The sequence below is a fragment of the Carettochelys insculpta genome, chromosome 29 (assembly GCF_033958435.1).
Source record: "Carettochelys insculpta isolate YL-2023 chromosome 29, ASM3395843v1, whole genome shotgun sequence".
Taxonomy (NCBI): Eukaryota; Metazoa; Chordata; order Testudines; family Carettochelyidae; genus Carettochelys; species Carettochelys insculpta.
This window is the reverse complement of record NC_134165.1, coordinates 3,796,941-3,816,663: the sequence shown is the minus strand read 5'-3', so window position 1 is coordinate 3,816,663 and position 19,723 is coordinate 3,796,941. Positions and strand designations below refer to the sequence as shown.

The following is a 19,723-nucleotide window of genomic DNA, read 5'->3' as shown; positions in this document are numbered from 1 at the left end:
GCTTTGGTCCATAAGTGGCTATTAGCCATGATGAGCAGAGATGGTTTTCCTAGCTTCTGTTTATTGGGAGCTGGGGATGGGTGACGGGGTGATTCCCTGTTCCGTTCATTCCTTCTGGGGCACCTGGCATTGGCCATGGCCAGAAGACAGGACTCTGGGCGAGATGGACCTTTGACCTGACCCAGTGTGGCTATTCTTACGTTCTAATGATGCTTTTAAATACAAAGTGTGACACAAATTTTGCTAGCGGCTGGTGCAACAGGTGGCTCTCAAGGGAAGAAGAGAACCTTTTAGAAAATCACATTTATTACAAAACTGGGCATTATTCACCATCACTGGAGGCAATGGAGGAAGAATGGAGACCTGACCCCAGATTGATGCCTATGGGCATCTCTGCAGTTCAGACAGTAGTAAGTAACAATGAGGTGAAAAGCAGTGCAGAATAAGGCCACTAGTATTAATGTCTTTACCATCATCTTTAATCGGCTTGTTCAAGCCTCTGATCGTGCAACTGGTCTGGCTTTATTCAGCACAGGTAGGGCCACAGCTGGAGTACGGCATCCGGTTCTGAGCCCACCCCCCACCCCAGTATAAAAAGGGTGCGGATGCACTGCAGAGGGTCCAGCAGAGGGCAACCAAAATGAGGGGGCTGGAGCACATGACCGATGAGGAGAGGCTAAGGGATTTGGGCTTAGTTTGTTTGCAGAAGAGTGAGGGGTGATTTGAGAGCAGCCTTCAGCTTCCAGAAGGGGCTTCTAAGGAGGATGGAGAGAGGCTGTTCTCAGCAGCGAGGGACGGCAGAACAAGGAGCAATGGTCTGACGTTACAGAGGGGGAGGTGTAGGTTGGATATTAGGAAAAGCTTCTTCCCCAGGAGGGTGGTGAAGCGCTGGAGTGTGTTACCGAGAGCGTATCAGAGAGGTAGCCGGGTCAGTCTGTATTTTCAAAAACAACAAGAAGTCCTGTGGCACCTTGTGGACTAACAGATAGTTTGGAGCAGAAGCTTTCATGGGCAAAGTCCCGCTTCATCGGCTGAAGTGGGTCTTTGCCCACAAAAGCTTTTGCTCCAAAATACCTGTTAGTTTATTAGGTGCCACAGGACTTCTTGTTGTTTATCTAGAGAGGTGGTGGAACCTCCATCCCTAGAGGTTTTTAAGTCCTGGCTTGACAAATTCCTGGCTGGGAAGATTTAGTTGGGGTTGATTCTGCTTTGGGCAGGGGCCTGGACTCTGACCTCTGGAGATCTCTTCCAGCCCTGTGATTCTATGACTTACCTAAAGGCAGGTGGCTGCATGAATCCTGGGGAAACCAGTCTGGACTTCACGGTTATTGCTGTCTCCGATATACTGCCTACAAGAGGATACCAGCAGTTTATCTTCTGTCCCCACCCCACTCCCATCTCAGTAGCGTCCCCTGTCTACCTTCCACAGGACGTCACTTCAAGCTCTGCATGAAGGCTGGTTGCCCGTAAGGTGCACCAAAGACCATGGGATGCTCGTCCGTTGACCAAGGGCTCTTTTGTCCTTTTCACAGGTGGGGTACAGGAAATAAAGGTGAAAGCTGCAAATATAAATGATATCATTCCGCATAGTGAACCAGAAACCAAAGTCACCGTCAGTGGTAAGTGAGAGCCTGCGACTGTAGAGAGCTTAGAAATAGTGCAGCTCAGAAGTTCAGAAGACTGTTTGGCCGGTTACACCAACAACCAGACCAAACGTTACAGTCTTACAAGGTTCTTCCTAACAAAGGAGCGAGATTTTAGTGAAGGAAAAGATACAGTGTTGGTCAGGGGAGCTGACGGGCTTTTTGGGCCCCTGGGCAAGGGGGTGGGGACTCGGTACTCACAGGAGGGGTGGGGCTGGGGCAGCCAGCTCTCCTGGCTGTTTGAAGCACACCACGCTGTGCTGCCCACACCCAGACCGCCCAGCATGCTGTGCAGCATGCCAGCAGTGATTTAAAGGACCCAGGGCTCCAGCCGCTGCTGTTGCTTCTTTGCCAGGATCCCCCGGGCCTTTCGGATCACTGGGCCCCTGGGGAATTGCCCCCTTTACGTCTCCCCCCATCAACAGGCCTGGTGATGGTGTTCTTGTGAAAGAATTTCCTTTGGGGGAGCTGTGGAAAGCAGCAGAGCAGTTGCTGGAGTTGTCCCCTAGGAACTGAAAATTAGCGTTTGCAACCAAGATGCTGGGGAGAGGAGAGAGGATGGACCTGCATCCTGTTTGCAGCCACCTGTGCTCTAGGCCTGGTTTGCGGAATTGTAAATGAAAAAAAGTTGCACTGACAATATCCCCCGTCTCAATATCGCTGACTTCTCTTCCAACGTGTGAGGTCCCAACCAGGCTCTGGGTCAGTTGGTCCATCTTAGGACCTCTAGGTTGGTGGGTGCTCTGACTTTGGGGGCAGAGGGCATTGAGGTACATACTGGGGCAGAGTGTGAAGTCTACAGGATCTATCAAAGAGTCACTTTCTCCCCCATTCCCGCAAACCACTGCCCCCGTGTCTGAATTCACACCAGGTTCTTCTCTTGGTCAGGAAACCCCGTGGCTAATGTTGTGGAAAGCTCCATTGACGGGGCCAAGATGGGGCATCTTATCACAGTGCCTTATGGCTGCGGGGAACAGAACATGATCAGCCTGACCCCAACAGTCATCACCACCCATTTCCTGGACAGCACCAACCAGTGGGAGAAGATAGGGGTGGATCGCAGGGCGGAAGCCCTCAAACTTATCATGAGCGGTAAGAGGCTTTCCTGCAAATCGTTCTCCAGACTCATGTTCATTACCAGAACTCAGGAATTCTAGAGTCAGGGTGGATAAATCATAAACTCATAGAATCCTAGGGCTGGAAGAGACCTCAGGAGGTCGTTGAGTCCAACCTGCTGCCCAAAGCAAGGTCAGTCCCAACTAATTCATCCCAGCCAGGGCTTTGTCAACCCAGGACTTAAAAACCTCTAGGGATGGAGATTCCTCCACCTCTCTAGGTAACACATTCCAGTGCTTCACCACCCTCCCGGTGAAACAGTTTTTCCTAACATCCAACCTAGACCTCCTGCTCTGTAACCTGAGACCATTGGTCCTTGTTCTACCATCCCTCACTGCTGAGAACAGCCTCCCTCCATCCTCTTTAGAATCCCCGTTAGGAAGCTAAAGGCTGCTCTCAAATCAACCCTCACTCTTCTCTTCTGCAAAGCAAATAGGCCCAAATCCCTCAGATGCGCCTGGTAGGTCGTGTGCTCCAGCCCCAAATCATTTTCGTTGCTCTCACTAGACTCTGTCCAGTACACTCACATCCTTTCTATAGCGGGGGGCCCAGAACTGGACACAATACTCCAGACGTGGTCCCACCAGTGCTGAACAGAGGGGAACAATAACTTCTCTAGATCTGCTGGAAAGGCTCCTCCTAATGCAGCCCAATATGCTGTTAGCCTTCTTGGTGATGAGGGCACACTGACTCATATCCGGCCTCTCATCCACTGTAATCCCCTCAAAACAAAAAGGCAGCCCAGTAGCACTTTGAAGACTCACAAAATAATGTATTAGGTGGTGAGCTTTCATGGGACCGACCCACTACCGCAGACTGCTCTGGTCTGGCCGTGGTCTGAAGAAGTGGGTCTGTCCCAGGAAAGCTCATCACCTAATAAATTATTTTGTGAGTCTTTAAAGTGCTAGATTTCCACTCCATACGTCTGAATGCAGTGCCTTACATGGTGCCCTGCATCTGCCAAAGTGGGCCTTTGCCCACAAAAGCTTATGCTCAAACATTTCTGTTGGTTTATAAGGTGCCGCAGGACCCCTTGTTGCTTTTGCAGATCCAGACTAACACGGCTACCCCTCTGGTATTTAACGTGCTACTGGACTGCCTTTTTCTTTTGACAGAATATAGACTATCTCTCTGTTACTGTAATCCCCTGATCCTTTTCTGCTGCCCTGCTACTTAGCCAGTGGGTCCCCAGCCCGTAACAATACCTGGGAGTCTGCCGTAAATAGCTGGTGTCAACCTACACGAAGCGGAATTCTTTGCCAAAATATTAGAAATTCTTCTCACAGTATTTTTTAAATCTGCCTGGTTTAGTTATCAAAATAACACCAGATTAGCATGCCAGTTTCACTTATTTTAGTAGTAACAGAGAGGGAGCCGTGCTAGTCTATATACTATCAAAACAAAAAAGCAGTCAAGTTGCACTTTAAAGACTAACAAAATAGTTTATTAGGTGCGCTTTCGTGGGACACCTGTCCCACCAAAGCTCACCTAATAAATTATTTTGTTAGTCTTTAAAGCGCTACTTGACTGCTTTTTTTATTTTAGTAGTTTATTTCAAAATATCACTCAGCAAGCTTGTCTGTAAGAACACAGACAGCAAAAAAGATTCCAGATTTTTTTTGACAAATAGATTCCTTACAAGGCATGTTTAATGCAGAACCCAGTAATAATTCATTTAAACCACAATGCAGAACTGTATTGCCGAGCTGGTCCATTGAAAAGAGGAAGGAAAGCAGGAGGGTGGACAAGGGGAGGGGAGGGAGGAAGTATGACAGATGGGTGGAGGTAGGCTGGATGGGTGCACAACATGTTTCAAAGAGCTCTCTTTCTTCTTTTCAGGTTACTCACAACAACTGTCGTATAAGAAACCTGACTACTCATATGCAGCCTTTTTAAGAACACCCTCAAGCACATGGTAAAGGCAGCTTTTCTGTACCTGTCCGCTGAGCCATGCATAGCTTCTCCTTTGCTCTGACTCCTGTCTTCCAGAGTAATGGTAGAGGTGATTGATTTCCCCTGGCTCTAGTGAATGGGAAAAGTAGACCTTGATCTTTAAAATAACACACCTGCTGATTAAAAACCAAGGCGACTTGATGGCATCAGAGACTGGTACAGTTCCTTGCATGGTTGCTGAAACCAGTCTGGCCTAACTCAAGAGGGTTGTTTGTTAGCATAGGATGATGAAGTGGGTGGGTCTCAGTCTAGTTCCCGGTGAAAAGGTGTCCGCAGCAGCGTTCCCTGTAAGCTGAGAGCTCAGGCGGCTGCCCAGGTGAGGTCCAGGTGCCCCCGAGCTGGTTAGCCGAACACTCCCCCACACAGCCAGCAACTTGTGTTTCTATTGTTGGTGCACATTCACACTGGTGCACATAACAAAATTTATTCTGCCCATGGATGGAAAAAAATTAGAGGGGACACTTGAACCACAACCCCCCAAAATTCTAGAATTACAGCCACTCTAGTCATGATCTCGTCATGTTTCATGCTACTCAAATACAGCTTGGTTAGGACTTGGAAGGGAGATTGCCAGAAAAAACCCAATTACTACAGGAAGTTCTGCTCCTTACATGCAAGGACTTCTAAGCATTCATGTATCTCTAAGCTCATTTCTCCGTCTCTGGCCTGCTTATTTGTGGGAGTGGTAACCAAGTCCCTGCGATTGGTTTACGAGATTAAGCCATGCAAAACCTGTCCCAACACCAATTATTTATGTAACAGAGAGGAAGCCGTGCTAGTCTATACCCTATCAAAACAAAAAGCAGTCAAGTAGCACTTTAAAGACTAGCAAAATAGTTTATTAGGTGAGCTTTCGTGGGACAGACCCACTTCTTCAGACCATAGCTGTTCTGGTCTGGCTATGGTCTGAAGAAGTGGGTCTGTCCCACGAAAGCTCACCTAATAAACTATTTTGCTAGTCTTTAAAGTGCTACTTGACTGCTTTTTGTTTCAATTATTTATGGTTTCCTAAGTGTTTCATTCATCTATCCAGCTTTCAGCCAAAGAGGGTAATGCTTGGGCTCAAACATCTGTTGAGGAGAATTTCTCACGTGATTGATTCTGCATGTTAACTCACAGGCTGACGGCGTACGTAGCAAAGGTCTTTGCCCTGGCTAAGAGGGTAGTAGGCATAGAATCTCAAGTTATCTGCGGGGCAGTGAAGTGGCTGATCCTAGAAAAGCAGAAACCTGATGGAGTTTTCAAGGAAGATGCCCCCGTGATGGCGAAAAGTATGATGGTGAGTTTAACCTCAATTTGCATAATGTGCCAGACTATCCCCATTTGCTTCTGCCTAGCAGTCTGATACTTCCTAAACCAGCTGTTCACCTTACAAAGTCAGATCCCAAAGTCTTTGCCCTTTTCTAGCGAGTACTTATCCAAGCAAAGCCTCTGTTGAGATCAATGAAAATTATATCTGAAGCAAAAGTGAGTAAAACCTGAGGAGATCATGGAATCATAGCATCCCAGGACTGGAAGAGACCTCAGGAAGTCATTGAGTCCAGCCCACTGCCTAAAGCAGGACCAACCCCAGCTAAATCATCCCAGCCAGGACTTTGTCAAGCCAGGATGGAGCTTAAAAACCTCTAGGGATGGGGAGTCCAACACCTTTCTGGGTAATGCATTCCAGTGCGTTACCATACTCCTGGTGAAACAGCTTTTCCTAATGTCCAACCTATACCTCCCACACTGTAACTTGAGACCTTTGCTCCTTCTTCTGGCGTCGCTCACTATTGAGAACAGCCTCTCTCCATCCACCTTAGAGTCCCCCTTCAGGAAGTTGAAGGCTGCTCTCATATTGCCCCTCACTCTTCTCTTCTGCAAAAGAAATAGGCCCAAATTCTGCAGCCTCTCCTCCTAGGTCATACGCGGCAGCCCCCTCATCACTTTGCTTGCCCTCCGCTGGACCCTCTCCAAGGCATCCACATCCTTACTATACTAAGGGGCCCAGAACTGGACACAATGCTTCAGGTGTGGCCTCACCAGGGCCAAATATAGGGGAAAAATTACTTCTCTAGATCTGCTGGAAATGTTCCTCCTCATGCTCACCACTAGGCCAGTGACCTTTTGGCTACAAGGGCAGGCTGGCGCCTTTCATCCGCTGTCATCCCCAGATCCTTTTCTGCTGCACTGCTACTTAGCCAGCCTATAACAATGCTTGGGATGCTTCCGTCCCAAGTGCAGGACTCTGCACCTGTCCTTGTTGAACCTCGTTGGATTATTTCAGGCCGTGGCCCAGTGATTGTGTCATTGTACCAGCTCGGTGAGGCATACAGTCTCTCACTGGTAGAAGCCCTCACGCCATCAGCCTCAGCTGTGACAAACTCAATAACACGTATTGGTGGCTCAGGCGCTACTGGAAATGGCAGAGTGTCCCTGAGTTAGTGTGAGGTCTCTTTGTAGCTACTTCTGGGCGTTTCTGAGCCTGCTTCTGCTTAAACAGAGGTGTAACCCTTGACGCTGCATTGCAGAACGCTGCTGATCTCAGCAGGGTGCCTGCATTTTGGCAAGCTGGCCCATGAAGGATGCAGGAAATAGGTTAGATGTGTCTGGAGAAGGGACAGTGTGTTTGGGGGGGGTTAAGCAGTGTGGCAGAGCTCCAGCTTTGCCTTGGGGAACCCTGCGCTCCTAGGCAGTTAGGGTTTGCCTCAGAGGCTCACTGTGAGCCTGTTTAGCTTCTCTCTCTCCCTTCCTGGAAGCAAGAGTCACAGCCTACTGAGCCCTCTTCCTCATGGGCCAGTCAATGGGTTGGGTGTGAGACCCCGCCCTAGTCCCAATCTTCCCTCTCAGGGAGTGTCTCTGTAGGGGTGTGGGAAGTGTTGCGGGAAACCACACCCACCCTCTACCCTAGTCTCCACCCCAGGGACCCTACTGGCAACAGCAGCAGCTAGTTCTTCCTCCATCACCAGAGCAACAGCCCTTCCCTGGGCCACTTCCTCAAACAGCCCCTCCCAGCACCTCCCCTGGTACCTGACCACACTCATCCTTCATAGCTCCTGCCCAGTGCACCCCCTGCCTCCCATCTCCACCCCCACCCTTTCAAGGGATCGTTTTAAATGAGTCCCAACAGGGCTGCAGGTATGTTGATTAGCCTGTCTCTCAATTGCTTCTAGCAAGTTCTTAATTGGCTCCAGGTGTCTTATGATGTCTGTCTGACTTAATTAGATCTAGTCCGTTCCTAATTGCTCTGGAGTATCCCCCTGCCCTGGTCACGCTGGGAACAGAAAACTATTCATCCAATGGCCAGTATATTTACCTTCTGCAAGACCACTGCAACCGAACAACCAATCTACTGTAGTGGACCAAACTGGGTCCACTACAGTAGACAGAGAATTTCTTATGGGTGCCGGTGCACTGTGACATTGTGCTGGTCATTTGGATGCCAGATCCAGCATACTAAAAAGCCTTCAAGTCACAAGCTCCAGCCATTTTATAAACAGACGCCAGAGGTACGTCCCTCACGACAAATGGCAAGATCGTGTCAGAAATGAGGAGCTTTGGAACAGAGCAGGACAAGAACTACTTGATGTTCAAATCAAGAGAAGAAAGTGGGGATGGCCAGGCCACGCCCTCAGAAAAGCACCGTCCAGCAGAGTCCGTCAAGCTCTCACAGGGAACCCACCAGGAAAACTCAAAATAGGAAGACCTTGGACAATGTGGAGAAGACCTGCTGAGGCCGAAGGACAGCAACCGGGGTGCTCCTGGGGCCAGCTAGAAGTTTTTTGTCCTGTGAGAGGGTGAAGGGGAGGAGACTTGTAGATGACACATGCTTCACTCGGAGTACAAGTCGGATGTATATAAGTCAGAGTACATCAAGTGATGGTTTGATGCCAAAACCTTGCAGTGCTGTTGCCAGAATGGGTGCGCAGCTACTGTGTTGGTCAGGGTATTTAGAGCGCAGAACTAAAATCCATCAATAGACTGGACAGACTAGAAAGGTCAATTGACAAAGTCATCAAGTCTTTGTTCTTTGTTTCCCCTCTAGGGAGGGTACCAGGGCGCTGAGCCTGAGGTATCTCTCACAGCTTTCGTTCTGATTGCCTTGCTGGAGTCCAGAGACGTTTGTGACAAACTAGTCCCTGTGAGTATGTCTATGGTGTATCTTCGCTTAGTCACGGTATTCCTCTTTCCGGGTGTGGAAAGAATTTGCCCTACAGGAATGATTAGAGTTGCCAGATTTCCCCTGCCCTCCATCAAGGAGCTCATGTGTCAAAGTGTGCTGAGGAGGCCAGATTCCTGGTCCTCCAGCAGTCTCAGCACAGTCCTCTAGGAGCTGAGATTTCTAATGCCAGAACAGCAACCCGAATGATCCCTGCCCCAAGATCTTACAATCAGGACAGAGCAAAGGTATGTTATTGACACCCTTTTAATGATGGGGGAATGCAGCATGGCTAGACAACTGGGGTGCCCAAGGCCATGCTGCAAATGGATGGGAGAACCAGGAGGTGAACTCAGATTGCCAGCCCCATGCCATCACCACAAGACCATCCTTCTCTGAATTCTTGTTGCCTTGATGTGCCAGGGAAACAGGAATTTTGGAATGTGCCCACCCAGCTAGGTTAGATTGATCTCCCTTTCCCATCTTTGACTGCAGCTGGAAAAAACTGGGATTGGCTAGATTAACAGATTATCAATGAGCCGTGGAGCCCTTGCTCCCTTCATGGTCAGCCCTGCAGTGCTAGAAACACATCACTCAAGTCTTTTAGTTCTTCTGTGGGCAGGGAGGGCGTCTCTCTACAATCCCTAACACACAACCCACTATGTCACTAAACCCCCCTTTATGGCTGCCCCCCCGCCCCCCCGGTGTTCACATGGTCACCAAAGAAACCGTGACCCAAGTGCACTTCCAAGGATGTGCTTCTCTGTCTGCCTGTGACCCAGAGGGGCCCTCTACAGGTTAAGGCGCAGAGCAGGAGGCATGCATGTAGAGATGAGATGAAGCACAGGGGCCAAACCTCACTCTTCTGTCGCACTTTTTCTGCAGAATCTCCAGACTTTATCCCATGTCTGGCACTTTTCACCGGAATGAACTTCACGTGCCGCACAATTCAGTTAATTGGTGGTTACTCTTCTAATAATGCAATGTAAACATATAGGGATTGATAGAATTTCAGCCTGATCTGTGAGTTTCTTGATGTGTTTATTTTTTGACCACCCAGAGTCTGAAAGCCTCCATTAGCAAAGCTGAGGTGTACTTAAGCACCAGGTATCCGTCGCTGGCAAGACCTTACACCGTGGCGCTCGTCTCCTACGCCTTAGCCCACATGGGAAAACTGGGCAACGAGGAAGTGCTGATGAACGCTTCGAGCGGTAGGTTGTTGGAGGGTACTCAGTACCAGAAAGAAGTGGCCCAAGCTGGGAGGGCGCTCCTGGGAGAGAGCGAGCAAGAGCTGCAGCAGGTGAGGGTCCTGTGTGGTTTTGTTGATCAGTGACTTGTTTTTAAAGGGGGACAGTGTTCTAATCTGTCCGACAGCGATAGCCAATCCAGATCAGCCTAGGATTACCAACTGTCCAATCACACGCATCCCCACCCTCTGCCCTGCCTCTTCCCTGAGGCCCCGCCCCTTCCCATCTCGATACCTTTCCCCTGCTCACTCTATCACTTGCTCTCCCCTACCTTCACTGTTGCCAAGTTGGGGACAGGGGATTTGGCGTGCGGGAGGGACTCTGGCTGAACCTGGGGAAAGGGGTTTGGGTGCAGGAGGGAGAATGGGGGTTGGGCTCTGGGAGGGATCTTGGGAGTGCTCAGGGCTGGAGGAGGGGGTACAGGAGAGGGCTCAGGGCTAAGACAGCAGTGTGGGGTGCAGAATCCAGGAGGCAGTGCAGGGTGCTCTCTCCAGGAGGGGGCTCGGAGCTGGTGCAAGAGTTCAGAGTGTGGGAGGTGATCAGAGTGCAGGTTCTGGCTGGACAGTGCCTACTTGGGGCAGCTCTGAGTCCTGATCCAGAGCACAAGGGGGCTAAGACAGGTTCACAATGGGGACAGGCACCTCCACACACTACCCCTGGCTGCAGGAACCGCCGCTGCGGCTCCCACCGGCCCTGGCCAGGAAGCTTAACTTCCCTGCATGTAAAGATAATGGAGCAAATAATTGAGGAATCCGTTTCATAGGACCATAGAAGCATAGAACACAAAAACTGGAAGGGAGCTTGAAAGGTCAACAAGTCCAGTCACTCACGGAAGGGCCAAGCACCATCTAAACCATCCCTGACAGATGTCTGTCTAACCTGCTCTTAAATCTCTCCAATGATGGAGATTTTCAAGCCTCCCCAGGCTACTTATTCCAGCACTTAATTACTCTGACAGTTAGGAAGTTTTTCCTAATCTGCAACGTAAACCTCCCTTGCTGCAGTTTAAGCTCATTGCTCCTTCTTCAATCCTCAGAGCTTAAGGAAAATGTTTTTTCTCTCCTCCTTGTAACAGCTTTTAGATACTTGAAAGCTGTCATCCTGTCCCCCTCGCTCCTCTCTCTTCCGGACTAAACAAACCCAATTCTTTCAGTTTTTCCTCATAGGTCATGTTTTCTAGACACTTAATCATCTTTGTTGCCCTTCTGTGGACCTTCTTCAATTTCTCCACATCTTTCTTGAAATGTGGGGGTCCAGAACTGGAGACAATATTCCAGGTGAGGCCTAATCAGAGCGGAGTAGAGCAGAAGAATGACTTCCCGTGTCTTGTTTATGATGCTCCTGTTAATGCATCCCAGAATGATGTTTGCTTTTTGTGGTCGGGCGTCTCTACCGGAACGGTGCTCGGACGTCCAATCTGCTCCCTTTGATGTAATCAGTTTGGCTGCATGTGTGTGCTCTCTTTGGACAACAGCGTAGATCCTGCAGTGAGCTGACACTGCAGACCTCTGAGAGTCCCCAAGAACCACAAATCAAGCGAGGTACAAAGGCAGTGGAGCCAGGTTTATTGTCGTCGAGGGTGCTGGTCTCCAGCACCCTCATGCGTCTCCAATGTGACTCAACAGTTTACATCGGTACACGCACACGTCGTGACAATGGACACCACTCAGTTGATGGCAAGGGGGCTCTGTCATCCCCTAGGTTGCTCAACGCAGCCCCTGTTACGCGCACTTTTATACACAGGTATAAACAAATTACGTATCCAGGTACAACCCTCTCATTGTAATACATCAACACCCCTTAATGGAACTAGATCTAGCCGTTAACTTGGGGGATAATGGTGGTACCATCCAAACAACACTCTCCATCCTGCTGTCATTACGACCTGTTCCTGAACTTGGGCGGGAATGTACCTGGTGCTGAGCTGTTATCTATGGGGAGGGCATAGCACTAAGCGGGATGTGTTTATGTGTATCACTCAGTGCCTGGCTCTGGGTGCTTTTCAGTGTTTTTCTGTGCTTTTAGGCCCTGTGACTTATCAGCTCTGTCTCTTGCTGCATTCCTGTGGGCAGCATCTACCTAGCCCAGTTTTTGCTTTAACTCACCGTTGTTCAGGCTTGAGGCCTTTAGCTTTGCTGTATGTCAACAAAGCATTGACTGTTGTCCTCGGCCTTTCCCCTTACACCAAGCCTGTCATTACTAAACTTTTTCTTTTTTTAAACAAGTGTCACACTGACTCATATTTAGCTTATGATCCACTGACACCTGGATCTAGAAGATGCAACATCTGGAAGATAATAGTAGTAGGCATCCTTCAGTCTATGTAGACTATGGACTGCGCCCTTCGTAGTTCCATTTGGGATCATAACACTGTTAAGCGATACTGGCGTACCTCTCCAGGAGCGAGCCTGGGCAATTTTTTTTTGGGACCCTGGGCTGCCCAGACACCAGTGTCCCCCTCTCAGCTTTACTGATATAGTCCAAAGGAGAGGATAACCTCTACGTCTGGTACCAGCTCAGCTGCAGGAGTTGCCGGGTCAATGCCAGAAGTTGGCACAGAACCGCCTTAGGACTCCCCTCTGGATTTTCTGTCATGGTTTACTCCCTTAGCCTTGCTCCTTCCCAAGATAACCCACAAGGCAGTGGGGCCTGGAAGATAATAAGGTGATAAGTAACAGTCAGCATGGATCTGTCAGGAACAAATGTCAAAAAAAGCAGCTTTCTCTAGCAGCGTTACCTGCCAGGTGGATGGGACATGTGGTAGATGTGGTATAACCTGACTTTAGTAAAGCTTTTAATACTGTTTTGCAAACAAGGGCACTGCAACTTAGATAGAGGTACTGTAAGATGGAGGGAGAACTGGTTGAAAGACCATTCCCAGAGAGAAGTCACCAATGGTTCACAGTCATGCTGGAGGGGCGTAATGAGTGGGGTTCTGCAGGGATCGGTCCTGTAGTCTGAATCTGTTTAATACCTTCATCAGTGATTTAGATAATGACATAATAAGCACACTTGTAAAGTTTGGGGATGATACCAAGCTGGGAGGGGTTGCACGTGCTTTGGGGAATAGGATTAAAATTCAAGATGATCTGGACAAACTGGAGAAATGGTCTGAAGCAAATAGGCTGAAATTCACTAAGGACCATCATTGTACAGGTACAAAAGGGGAAATGACTGCCTAGGAAGGATAAGAAAGGGATCTAGGGGTCACAGGTGAAACAGGAGTCAATAGAAAACCCTCAGGAAAAAAACCAAACATAATTCAGGGCGGTATTAATAGGAGTGTTGCAATACATGAAGTAATTCTTCTTCAAGTGCTGTCCCTGCATGGGCTCCACGGTAGGTGTTGGGCTCGCCCAGCTCCGCAGGACAGAGACTTTCCCAAGCAGCATTGAGTGGGGCTGTGTATGCTCAATCCCAGCACGCGCCATTAGGTATAGTGCGTACAGCCCCGCTCTCTCCTCAGTTCCTTCATTGCTGCCCTCAGCTGCGGAGGGAGGATGGCTCTCTCCTTGCCTCTCAGACCTGTAGTTAAGAAATAAGTTATAGTTAGTTATTTACTCTTGTACATAGTTTTATCTTTATAACATATTTGTTAGAGCTATTTTAAAAAAATAGCCCAACCGTCCTTTCTGTCGCACTTAGATATTTTGTGGGGGAGCATCTACGTCGCCACGGATCTGTCCCACACACAGCGTTCTTCACGGGCCTGGCCGCAGAGGTGGCATTTTCCGTTCAGAGCCACTCAAAATGTGCCATTATGTGTCCAGGGGAGGGTAACTCTGGCTCTCTTTCTTTGATGGTATTTAGGGGGGAACCACTGGAAAGACACGAATGCCTATACCTACAGTGTGGAGGCCACCGCGTACGCCTTGCTGGCCTTGCTGCGCATGAAGAAGTTTGAACTAGCCAGGCCCATCGTCAGATGGCTGTCAGAGGCAAAATTCTATGAAGGACGCTATGGGTCTACCCAAGTGAGTATAAGCTTCGGTGAATCTGTTCACATGGCTGACAGAACGATATGTTTAGTGGGAAGGCCTCCCCAGAGAAGGACTGGAAACTTCACCACTCAACCTACTGAGATGGACAGTACACCTGTAGGGAACATCATGAACTAGTCAAGGAGGTGGACCTGATAATCTGTGGGTGGGCAGCAAGTGGTCAGGCATTGTCAGACAGTCTAGTCCATCGTGGGCTGCCAGATGTTTTATTTACTTGAATGTCCACAGACACAGCTGCATACAGCTCCCATTGTCCAGGAACAGTGGCCAACAGGAGCCATAAATGGTTGTAGCTACCTTTGCTCCGGTAAACAAAACATTAGCCCATCCTCCAGGGGCTCGCCTTGGTAACCTGTGTCCAGCCCATGGGCCACTAATTCTCACCCCTAAGATAACCTCATATAAATTCAGAGTTTCGAGTGTCAGAAGGGAGCATTACAACCTCCTGTATAAAACAGTCTGTGGAACTTCCCTTAGGTCAGTGATTCTCAACGTTTTTTATAAAGGACCCCTTTAAAAAAACTATAAGTACCCCCCAGACTTCTCTTGCTCACCTCTAAGGGTACGTGTACCACTGGCTGAGAAACATGCTCCTAAGATAACTAAGCATTAACTGCTATTGTACGAAGTATCAGAAGGCAGGGTTCCCTGTGAGCTGAGCACTTGGCCAGCCATTCACCAGAGAGTCAGATGCTGGCCAGCTAATTAGCAAAGCACTCTCAGCTGGCAGTGCATGTTTCTTTAGGTGGTACCCATCCACATATGTCTTGGTGAACATAACAAAATTATTCTGCCCTTAGATGGAAAACATTAGAGGGAACACTGTCGGAGGAGTCCTATGGCACCCTAAGGGCTAAAGATTTATTTGGGCATCAGCTTTCATGGGCAAAAGACTCATCGGCCAAAGCGTGGTTTTATCCACAACTGCCAATGCCCAAATAAATCTGTTCATCTTTAAGATGCCCCAGAACTGTTACTGCATTTTCAGTTCCTCAGCCATTAAACAGTCGGGGCTGGATTCTGATCTCTTTCCCCGACCACAGATGGGATTCAGGCCCTTGGCTTGTGACCATAGGACAAAACAATGTAACTCTCTTGTCTCTTTTCTGACCTTCCAGGCTATCATCATGGTGTTCCAGGCGCTTGCACAGTACCAGATAGACATCCCGCGGCACGAAGAGCTGAATTTGGATGTTTCAATATTTTTGCCTGGCCGTGCCACCCCCATCAACTACAGGGTTTTGTATGAGAATGCCATGGTGGTCAGAACGGCAGAGGTACTGTTCTTCCTGCTGCCGCAGATCCTAACGAGTGCCCCTTCCTAGCCACAGGCTGGCATTGTGCTCTGGATCCCCAAGGGGTTGGGCGCACCTGCAGGCTGAATGCCCAGAAGGGGCAGAGCCAAAAGCAGAAGGGGTGGGGCCAAGGGATTCCCCAGGCATCTCAGACACTGACTTTTCTCTTTCTCCTAGCTGTATTTCCTCCACCCCAAGGCCCCACCCTTGCTCTGCATCCTCCCACCCTGTCCTGCCCCCTTTCCTGAAGCACACCCCCTTCTGCCACTCAGTTGTCTGTCCCCACTCCCATCCACTCCTCCCACCAACCACTCCCTGATCCGTGGCTGGCCTGGGCTGCCCAAGGAGCAGCTGATCTGTGGCCAGCCCTGGGGCCACAGAACCACCGTGGCTGGTGGGTGCTGAGCACCCCTATATTTTTTCTGTGCGTGCTTGAGCCCCAGAGTAGCCACGAAGTCAGCAGCTCTGTGCTAGGTGAACTCTAAGGGTGCAGGTTTCTGTCTGACTCCCCCTCCCCCCACACTGAGTGTTGGAATCCACTCTTCAGCCACCTAGCCCCTCTGGTAGCCATGCTAGCCCATGCAACAGCCTGGCAGAGCTCCATCCTTCTCCCAGCGCTGCACCCAAAAGGTGTGATGCTTCCAGTTCCCAGAGGACCTCTCTCCAGCACCCACACACCTGCAGTGGCTGTGGAGCAGTTATCTTCCCCCCCAACACTTTGCGCAGTCTGTCAGCCCAGGAGAGGATCACACAAAACAGGGGAACATCCCAAATCCCTCAGCAGCTCCTCCTTGGCTGGGAGTCCTGGGATGATCACCTCTGTTCTGGCAGGCAGGGTCCTCTGGCCCATTGCTGACTTGGCCCTGCAACTGTTGCCTTCCTCTTAATCCGGAGCACAATGCCTCGCTTCCCCTAACTTGCCTCTTGTTCACCCCTTTGTAGACACCCGCTGGGGGCTCCTGTTCCTTTCCTTTCATTCTGCTTTTGGTTCTTACCCATTACCCCCAGCTCCTAGAGGGGGGAGAGCTTTCTCCCAGGTGGATCAAATGTGGGGGAATTGCCTCTGAGCCCATTTGAAACACCCTGGCAACACGGCTCTGGGATTGTCTGTGGCTGTAAGGGAGTTGGGGGGCAGCACTGTCGTTGAGGTGACGCGGAGGACTGACTGCTTCTGGCCCCGCCCCTTCTGCTCCTGGCCCCGCCCCTTCTAGGCATGGAGCAAGGGTCCCCTCTCATTTTATCCCAGGGACCACGGTGGTGGTCGGTGGTGCTGGGAGAAAACTTATGGTCCCAAGCTGCTTAAGCTGATGGTCACTGAGTGCTGGTCACACCCTGTTATCTCTTGCCTGACCAAGGCATGACACAGCCCTGCTAACTCATGGGGCTTCACATACATGCAGAAGACGAAAGGGGATATGACTGTGGTCTATAAAATCCCAACCAGTGTGGAGAATGTAAATAAAGAAGAATTATTAACCCCTTTCCCACCTCAAAAAAGTTATCGCTGCATTGGAAAAAGTTCAGAAAAGGGCAATAAAAGTGAGTAGGGGTTTGGACCGGCTGCTGTATGAGGAGAAAGTAAAAAGCCTGGGACTTTTCAATGTAGGAGAGGAGGCTAAGGAGAGAAAAGATAGAGGTCTATAAAATTGTGACTGGTGTTGAGAAAATAAATAAGGGAAAGTTATTGGCTTGTTCCCATAACACACAAACAGTGAAGGGCACCCAATGAAATTCATAGGTAGCAGGCTTAAAGCAAACAGAAGGAAGAATTTCTTCAGGCTGCGCCCGGTCAACCTGTGGAACTCCTCGCCAGAGGGCGTTGTGAAGTTCAGGATTTTAACAGGGTTTAGAAAACAGCTAGATCAATCATGGAGGATAAACCCATCAATGGCTATTAGCCAGGATGGGCAGGAATGATGGCACTAGCCTCTGCGTGTCAGAAGCTGGGAATGGACAACAGGGAAGGTATCACTTGATGCTTCCCTGATCTACTCATTCCCTCTAGAGCACTTGGCACCGACCTCTGTCAGCAGACAGGCTACTGGGCTAGATAAAGCTTTGGTCTGACCCTGTCTGGCCGTTCTTATGATCTTTCCAGGTTACAGTAGTTTTGTGGTTTAATTTCATGACAGCATTCACAATTCAGAAGCGGTGCAGACCGAACCCCCCAGAGGCTATGTGCCAGTGCGGATTCAATCCGACATGGCATCACTTCCAGGAGATTAAATGAACGGGAGAGACTCTACTGAAAGATTTATGCTACCAAGACCTCACAAGAGCAGCAAAAGGTGCAGAAATGTCATGGAAGTGTCTGACTTCACCGGGTTTCTGCCCCCTGGGGCTGAAATTCCTGGAGAACAGCTCATCTCGGTGGGCAAGCCTGGACTTGGAGGGGTTCAGGGCTGGGCAACCAGGTGGGCCACATGAGTGGCCCTTCTTCACCTTGGTGGGTCACTGGAGCTCGCAGCCCCTGTGTGCCCTCCTCCCCCATGGTTCTTGCACACTGGGTCCCCATGCTTACCTGCTCTCCTCCGTGTGCTGGGGGAAGAGGGCAGTTGGGGTCTATGGGCCCCAGATGGAGCCCCAGTGGGTTGCATGTGGGCCACAGGCCACAGATTGCCCACCACTGATCTAGTAGCTCATGACCATTAGTGGACAAACACATTTAAGATTTCAAGGACTCCAACCTTGAAGGCCGCTCACGTTTCTCGCCATCTGAAAAAGCAGGAGTTGCCAGGGGCCTGCCTTGGCCAGTAGAGGGACTTGGAATTGCCCTCTGGAGTTTCACCCCTGCAGAACATGCTCACAGGGACCAAAAGGTGTCATGACTGTAGCTGGGGAGATCCTTTCATGCACCAAAAGTTGTTGTTTCGGTTGGTCCCAAGCTTGCTGACTGGCTTCAGATGACACAAAGGTGGTTGTGGTGAAAAGAAAGGGTGTAACAACTGGTGTTCCAAAGCTGCAAGACAGCTAACATCCAGTGTTTGCTCCTGGGAGAGCAATGATTGCTGAGAAGTAAAAGAGCTTAAACTGCAGGACTTGAGAAAGCCCTTTATGAGATTATCCCATAGCCCAGTGGCCAGGACACCTGTCTGCCATGTGGAGACCCCCATGTGAAAAACCCTTCTCCACAGGCAGAGGAAGGGAATGGAGCAAGGATCTTTTAAATCCCAGATGAATCTCAGACTATTGAGCTAAAGTACAACCTCCTCCTGCCTCCAGTGGGTGACTCTACCCCTTACCAATTGCTTCGTCCCACCCAAGATGAGTCTCTTTCATTTTCAAAGGGTTTTTGGGTTTGGGGTGTTTTTGTTTTTTTGTTTTTTTCCAGATTTGGTTTGGGTGGAGCCTGTTTTTTTTTGGCCAACATTTTGGACCTGCCAATGAATCAACAGATCAGTCACTCACTCAGCTCCATAGCTATTTGCCCAGCTCCAGTTGTTACCATCAGAAGCTTGTTAACTGTCTGGCATGAGAGGAGTGGGAGGCCTCAATTCAGTGATGGCAAATCCCCACCACTCTTGTTCCTTTTGATGATGGGCCCAGCAGAGAAACCGAAGGAGAGAACAAGAGGGAACCTGCTTCCATAGTAAGACTGCATTTATATACTACAGGTTGAAATTTCCAGGTCCAGCATTCCCTCATCAGGCAACATCTGTCATCCAGCAGGACCACGGATCTTCCAAGCGCAGAGAGTTCTGTGGCTAGGAGGAGGCAGGGCCAGCTAGACTAGCCACAGGAGACCATGGTAGGGAAGCCACAGTTAGGCTGGTGGCAAGAGGTGGGGCAGCAACAGCCAGGGAGCCCAGGGCAAGAGCAGCACTTAACTTGCCTCCATCCAGAGGCGGTGGCCAGGGCTAGGAAGCCAGCAGGCCAGTCCCAGGAGTGGTGGATTGAAGCATCTAATGGCTGCAGCCAGGCGGGAAGCTGTGGCCAGGGCTGGGCAATGGCTGGCTGGGGCTGGGTGCCAGTGTCTGGGGCTGGGAGCTGCATCTGAGCCACAGCTAGGGATGCTGCAGGGGTCTGGCGACAGCTGGGAGGAGAGCTCAGGAGCAGGGGCTATAACACCACTGGGTGGGGGGGCAGAATTTTTCTCTCTTGGTCCAGCAAAATCCCTGTTCCGTGACTGTTCAAGTCCCAGGGATGCCAGACCAGAGAGTTTCAACCTGTATAAGACCAAACTGAAGCACGTTAAAGGGACAGTACATGTGTTATGAGACTCAGCCCCTGTAGATGGTTGGTATGTGGAGAACCTCGGAAATCCTGCAGGCTGTCAGTCCGGCACATTTCATCAGCACAGACCTATTTCAAATGGAGAGTTGTAAGAGCT

The 19,723-nt window shown here is 49.9% G+C and overlaps 1 protein-coding gene across 1 annotated transcript in view; it reads left to right on the top strand.

Annotated features, from left to right (window-relative positions):
- LOC142003419 (complement C3-like) overlaps positions 1 to 19,723 on the top strand; it is a 78,155-nt gene that overhangs the window by 40,693 nt on the left and 17,739 nt on the right. The window contains exons 23-30 of the mRNA XM_074980378.1: positions 1,533 to 1,619; positions 2,532 to 2,735; positions 4,599 to 4,674; positions 5,832 to 5,991; positions 8,737 to 8,832; positions 9,911 to 10,061; positions 13,908 to 14,071; positions 15,217 to 15,375. Coding sequence (XP_074836479.1) covers positions 1,533 to 1,619; positions 2,532 to 2,735; positions 4,599 to 4,674; positions 5,832 to 5,991; positions 8,737 to 8,832; positions 9,911 to 10,061; positions 13,908 to 14,071; positions 15,217 to 15,375 — 1,097 coding nt within the window. The remainder of the gene's footprint in view (positions 1 to 1,532; positions 1,620 to 2,531; positions 2,736 to 4,598; positions 4,675 to 5,831; positions 5,992 to 8,736; positions 8,833 to 9,910; positions 10,062 to 13,907; positions 14,072 to 15,216; positions 15,376 to 19,723) is intronic.